This window comes from Halichoerus grypus, chromosome 12 (genome assembly GCF_964656455.1).
Source record: "Halichoerus grypus chromosome 12, mHalGry1.hap1.1, whole genome shotgun sequence".
Classification (NCBI taxonomy): domain Eukaryota; kingdom Metazoa; phylum Chordata; class Mammalia; order Carnivora; family Phocidae; genus Halichoerus; species Halichoerus grypus.
Window position 1 is genome coordinate 119,694 of NC_135723.1, and position 7,092 is coordinate 126,785.

Below are 7,092 nucleotides of genomic sequence, written 5' to 3' on the forward strand. Positions count from 1 at the left end.
GTCATTACAAGAATTCAGCTGACCAGAAATAAGGCAGTAATAGAAGAGAGACAAAGCTCTAAGGCAATAATAATAATAATAATTTTTTAAAAAGGCAAAGTGGTAGTAGTAAATTCCTCCTTATCAGTAATTATTTCAAATGTGAATGGATGAAATTATCCAATCAAAAGGCAGAGATTGGCAGAATGGGTTTTAAAAAATAATCCAAATATATACTGTTTACAAGAGACTGACCTTGAGTCTAAAGACAGAAAAAGATTGGAAGTGAAAGGATGGTAAAAGATGTTCCGTGCAAACAGTAACCAAAAAAGCAGGGTAAGCTACTTAGATAAAATAGACTTTAGGTTAGAACTGTTATAAGAGATAAAGAAAGACATTATATATTTTTAAAAATAGTCAATTCACCAAGACATAGCAATTATAAACATATATGCACCAAATAAAAAGCCCCAAAATATATGAAGCAAATATTCACAGAATTGAAGGGAAAACTAGTTCTATAATAATACTTGGATACTTCAATAGTCATTTTCTACAGTAGATAGAAAAACCAGGAAGAAGATCAAGAAGGAAACAGGGAACCTGAACCATACTACCAATTGGTTGTGTCCAACAGACACATACAGGACACTGCACTTAATAGCAGCAGAACACACATCCTTCTCAAGGGCACATGGACCATCCTCCAGAAGGGACCACATGTCAGGCCACAAAACAAGTCTTAATAAATTAAAAAAAGATTTCAATCATTAAAAATATCTTTTATTGGGCGCCTGGGTGGCTCAGTTGGTTAAGCCCCTGCCTTCGGCTCAGGTCATGATCCTGGAGTCCCGGGATCGAGTCCCACATCGGGCTCCCTGCTCAGTGGGGGTCTGCTTCTCCCTCTGACCCTCCCCCTTCTCATGCTCTATCTCATTCTCTCTCTCAAATAAATAAATAATATCTTTTATTATCACAATAGAATGAAACTAGACATCAAAAATATAAAACAGGAAAATTGACAAATATGTGGAAATTAAGCAGCACACCATAAACAACTGATAAAGAATAAATCACAAGGAAAACTGGGAAATACCTCAACAACAATAAAAACATAGCAAAACATGTGATATAGCAAAAACAGTGCTAAGAGGGAATTGTATATATATAAATATCTGTTATAAAAGAAGAAAAATCTCAAATCAATAACCTAACTCTATGCCTCAAGGGGAAAAAAAATGAAGAGCACACCAACCCAAAGCTAGCTACTAATAATTACTTATTAGTAAGTAATAAAGACTAGAAAAGAGAAAAATAAAGAATAGAAAAATAGAGAAAAATCAATGAAATAAAAAGCTGATTCTTTGAAAAGATCAAAATTAACAAACTTTTAGCTAAACTCACAAAAAAGGACAGAAGACATAAATCACTAAAACCAGAAATCTAAGTAAGGACATTACTACTGGTTTTACAGAAAAAAAAAAAATTATAAGAGAATACTACAAATGATTGTATACCAACAAATTGCATCACCTAAATGAAAAAACTGATTTCCTGGAAACACAATAGACTGAATAATGAAGAAATAGAAAATCTGAACAGATCTATAACTAGACATTGAAGTAGTAATCAAAAAACCTCCCAACAAGGAAAAGCATGGCTTCAATGGTGAATTCTACAAAACATATAAATAGTAGCATTAATCCTCTAACTCTTTGAAAAAATTAAAGAGCATGAGATCAACATTACACCTGATACTAAAGCCAAAGACCCGACAAGAAAGCTACAGACCAATTTCCCTTATGAATATTGATACAAAAATCCTTGACAAAATGCTAGCAAACATAATCCAGAAAAAGACTATATACAATGACCAAGTGGGATTTATTCCTGGAATGCAAGGATGGTGCCACATATGAAAATTGATCAGTGTAATATATTACATTAATACAATGAAGAAAGAAAAAGTACATGATTATCTCAATGTATGCAGAAAAAGCATTTGACAAAATTCAACAACTTTCTTGACAAAAACACTCAAACCAGGAGTGGATGGAAACCTCTTCAACACAATAAAGGCCACATATAAAACCCCAGCGTTAACACCATACTCAATGGTGAAAGCCTACAAGTTTTCCCTAAAATTAGAAACAAGAAAAGGATGCTCACTTTTGCCACTTCTGTTCAACACAGTACCGGAAGTCCTAGTCAAATCAATTAGGCAAGGAAAAGAAACAAAAGGCATCCAAACTGGAAAAGAAAAAGTAAAATTTTGTCTGTAGATGACATGATCATATATGTACAAAGTCCCCAAAATTCCACACCAAAAAAAAAAAAAAAAATCAACAATAAAAACCCTGTAATACCTAATAGGTGAATTCAGCAAAGTTGCAAGTAAAAAATCAACATGCAAAAATCAGCTGTGATGATGGCAGCAGGCCATGCATCTGCAGACACCTGCAGCAGGCCTGCCCAAAGACCTCAGCAGCCATAGACCCATCAGCCAGCACACCCAGAATCTCTGACCACACTCTTTGGAGAGGTCTTTCCCTACTGAAACCAGCCAGTAAGAATTAGAAGAGGTAACTGCTTCTTCAAATGTACAGATACCAACACTAGGCTAGAAAAATCATGAATAATGACATCACAAAGAAACCTAATAAAGCTAAAGAAACAGAAACCCATGAACTACTTGACAAAGAACTCAAAATAATTTTCTTAAATAAGTTAAATGAGAGAAAAAAATAATTATCCCTGATGAACATAGATGATAAATCCTCAACAAAATTCTAGCAAGCTGGATTAAACAGCACATTAAAAGTACCCCATGACTAGGTAGAATTTATCCCTGTGGTGCAAGGATGGCTCAAATTATGCAAATCAATCACTGTGATACACCACATTAGCAGAATGAAGGATAAAAATCACATGATCATTGAAATAGATTCAGAAAAGCAGTTTACAAAACTCAACACCCTTTCATGATAAAAACTCTCAACAAAATAGGTACACTAGGAATTTACCTTAATACAATAGAGGCTGTTTACAAGAAGCCCATAGTTAACATTATACTCAACGATGAAAAGCTAAAAGTTTACCCTCTAAAGTATGAAACAAGGCAAGAATGCCCACTCTTGCTTCTCCTATTCAACATTGTACTATGAGTCCTAGACAGGTTAATTAAATAAGAAAAAAATAAATAAATAAATAAATAAATAAATAAAAGACATCCAAATCAGAAAGAAAGAAGTAAAATTATCTGTTTACAGAAGACATGATCTTCTATGTAGAAAGACTAAAGACTACACACACACCTGTTAAAATAAATGGATTCAGTAAAGTTGCAGGATACAAAAATCCATATACAAAAATCAGTTGCATTTCTATACACAAACAATATATCCAAAGAGGAAATTAAGAAAACAGTCTCATTTACAATATCATCAAAAACAATAAAAGGGGCGCCTGGGTGGCTCAGTCATTAAGTATCTGCCTTCGGCTCAGGTCATGATCCCAGGGTCCTGGGATCAAGCCCCACATCGGGCTCCCTGCTCGGCGGGAAGCCTGCTTCTCCCTCTCCCACTCCCCCTGCTTGTGTTCCTGCTCTCACTATCCCTCTCTGTCAAATAAATAAATAAAATCTTAAAAATAAAATAAAATACTTAGGAAAAAACTAAGGAGTTAAGAGACCTGTACATAGAAATCCATAAAACAGTGATGAAAGAGATTAAAGAAGACACAAATAAATGGAAGGACATTTCATGTTCATTGACTGAAAGAATTAATATTGTTAAAATTAATCATTCAAAGTGATCTACATTTTCAATACAATCCCCAAAAAATACTAATGGCATTCTTTATGGAAGTAGAAAAAAATAATCCTAGAATTCATTTGGAACCACCACAGACCTTGAATGGCCAAAGCAATTTTGAGCAAGAACATAGCTGGAGGCATCACACTTCCTAATTTCAAAATATATTAGACAGCTACAGTAATCGGAACTGCATGATACTGGCATAAAAACAAATATACAGGGCACCGGCGTGGCTTAGTTGGTTAAGCGTCTGCCTTCGGCTCAGGTCATGATCTCAGGGACCTGGGATTGAGCAGCGAGTCTGCTTCTCCCTCTCCTCCGCCCCCACTCATGCTCTCTCTCCTATCTCTCAAATAAATAAACCTTTAAAAGCAAAAAACAAGGGGCACCTGGGTGGCTCAGTCAGTGAAGCATCTGCCTTCAGCTCAGGTCATGATCTCAGGGTCCTGGGATAGAGTCCTGCATCGAGCTCCCTGATCAGCGGGAGCCTGCTTCTCCCTCTCCCCCCTGCTTGGGCTCTCTCTCACGATCTCTGTCACTATCTGTCTCTCTCTCGCAAATAAATAAATCAAATCTTTAAAAAAATAAAAACAAAAAACAAATATACCGTAGTCCCCCTTAGCCATGGTTTCAGTTACTTATGGTCAACTGCAGTCCGAAACCAGATGATCCTCCTTCTGACAATCAGAAGGTCAATAGTAGCCTAACGCTACATGTAACGCCTACACCATTCACCTCACTTCCTCTCACTTCACCTCATCACATGGGCATTTTATCACCTCACATCATCACAAGAGGAAGGGTGAGTGCAGTACAAGAAGATATTTGAGGGCACCTGGGTGGCTCAGTTGGTTAAGCGACTGCCTTCAGCTCAGGTCATGTTCCTGGAGTCCCAGGATAGAGTTCCGCATCGGGCTCCTTGCTCAGCAGGGAGTCTTCTTCTCCCTCTGACCCTCCCCCCTCTCATGCTGTCTCTCTCTATCTCATTCTCTCTCTCAAATAAATAAATAAAATCTTTAAAAAAAAAGATATTTTGAGAAAAATAAAGACCACAGTCACATCATTTTTATTATAGTATATTGTCATAATTTTTCTATTTTATTATTGGTTACTGATGTTAGTCTTTTATTGTGCCTAATTTAAAAATTAAACTTTATCATAGGTATGCACATAGAGGAAACAAGAGAGTATGTATAGGGTTCAGTATTATTCCCATTTCAGGCATCCACTGGGGGTCTTGGAACATAGCCCCCACCGACAAGGGGGGACTACCAATGGAACAGAATGGAGAGCCCAGGAGTAAGTCCATGCATCTACAGTCAACCGATCTTAGAGAAGCATGCCAAGAACACTAAATGGGGAAAGGACAGTCTCTTCAAGCAATGTTGACGGGAAAACTGGATATCCACATGCAGAAGCATGAAATTAGATACTTACATCACACACAAACATCAACTCAAAATGGATAAAAGACATAATCCTAAAATCTGAAACTATAAAACTCTTAGAAGAAAACATAGGGGAAAAGCTAAATGTTGCACTCTGCAATGAATTCTTGGGTAAGACACCAAAAGCACAGGCAACAAAAGCAAAAAATAGACGAGTGGGTTATATCAAACTGAAAAACTACTGTCTAGCAAAGGAAACAATCAACTAAATGAAAAGACGACCTATGGAATGGAAGACATTATTTGCAAACCATAAATCTGATAAGAGGTTAATATTTAAAATATAGAAGGAACTCCTTCAACTCAATAATAATTTATTTTAAGAAAAACTGATTTAAAAATGGGCAAAGGACCTCAAGAGACATTTCTCAAAAGAAGACATAAAAATGGCCAACGGGTTGGGCGCCTGGGTGGCTCAGTTGGTTAAGCGACTGCCTTTGGCTCAGGTCATGATCCTGGAGTCCCAGGATCGAGTCCCGCATCGGGTTCCCCGCTCAGCAGGGAGTCTGCTTCTCCCTCTGACCCTCCCCCCTCTCATGTGCTCTCTCTCGCTCTCATTCTCTCTCTCAAATAAATAAAATCTTAAAAAAAAAATGGCCAACGGGTATATGAAAAGGTGCTCAACATAACTAATCATCAGGGAAATGTGAATGAAAACCACCATCAGGTATCACCTCACACCTGCGAGAATGGCCATTATCAAAAAGACAAGATACGTGTTGGTGAGGATGTTGAGAAACAGAATGCCTTGTACACTGATGGTGGGAATGCAAACTGGTGCAGCCACTGTGGAAAACAGTATGGCAGGTCCTCAAAAAGCTAAACATAGAAATACCATGTGATCCAAAATCACACATCTGAGTATATAGCCAAAAGTATTGAAGTCGGGATCTCAAAGAGATATCTGTACTCTGCTGTTCGTTGCAGCATTATTCACGATAATCAAGATAGGGAAACAACCTAATTGTCCATCAAGGAATGAATGGATAGAGAAAAATGTGGTGTATAAATACAATAGAATATTGGTTGGCCTTTAAAAAGCAGAAAATCCTGACATTTGCAACAACATGGATGTACCTAGAGACCCTTATGCTAAGTGACATAAACCAGACAAAGGACAAATTCTGCATGATCCCACTTTTAGGAGGAATCTAATATAGTAAAATTCAGAACCACAGCATGGAATAATGGTTACCAGATGCTGGGAGGAGGGAAAAACAGAGAGGTGTTGGTTAGTCAAAGGGTACAAAGCTCTAGTTATGCAAAATGAGTAAGTTCTGGAGATCTAATGTACAACATAGGGCCTATAGTTAACAACACTGTATGGTATACTTAAAAATATGCTAAGAAGGTAGATCTTATGTTAAGTGCTCTTAAACACAAAAGAAAAAATACATATAATAAGCAAATAAATGAAAATAATAATATATAAAGGGAGTGAGAAGAAACTTTTGGAGGTGATAGATGGGTTTATGGCCTTCATTGTGGTGATGTCTTCACAGGGATATTCTGATCTTCAAGCTCATCAAACTGTATACATTAGATACGTGGAGCTTTTTTAATTTCAGCCATACTCAATAAAGAGAATAAGAAAAGTCACTTGCATTTCCATTCACTAACAATAAGCAATATTAAAAAGAAATTAAGGAACCAATTCTACTTACATTAGCATCAAAAAGAAAAATATTTAGAAATAATGGGCATCTGGGTGGCTCAGTCAGTAAAGCAGCCAGCTCTTGATTCCAGCTCAGGTCGTGATCTCAGGGTGGTAAGACTGAGCCCCACAATCAGGCTCCACACTCAGTGGGGAGTCTGCTTGAGATCCTCTCCATCTCCTTCTGTCCCTCCCC

The 7,092-nt window shown here is 37.1% G+C and overlaps 1 protein-coding gene across 5 annotated transcripts in view; it reads right to left on the minus strand.

Annotated features, from left to right (window-relative positions):
* The window catches only part of URGCP (upregulator of cell proliferation), a 64,218-nt gene that overhangs the window by 28,589 nt on the left and 28,537 nt on the right, over positions 1-7,092 (minus strand). The window contains exon 1 of one of the 5 annotated variants that reach the window (XM_078059877.1): positions 6,907-6,929. The exons of the other annotated variants lie outside the window; for them this stretch is intronic. Within the exon in view, the coding sequence (XP_077916003.1) occupies positions 6,907-6,914 (8 nt within the window). The 5' untranslated portion in view covers positions 6,915-6,929. Of the gene's footprint in view, positions 1-6,906; positions 6,930-7,092 lie in introns of those variants that run through there. 5 annotated transcript variants of the gene reach the window in all.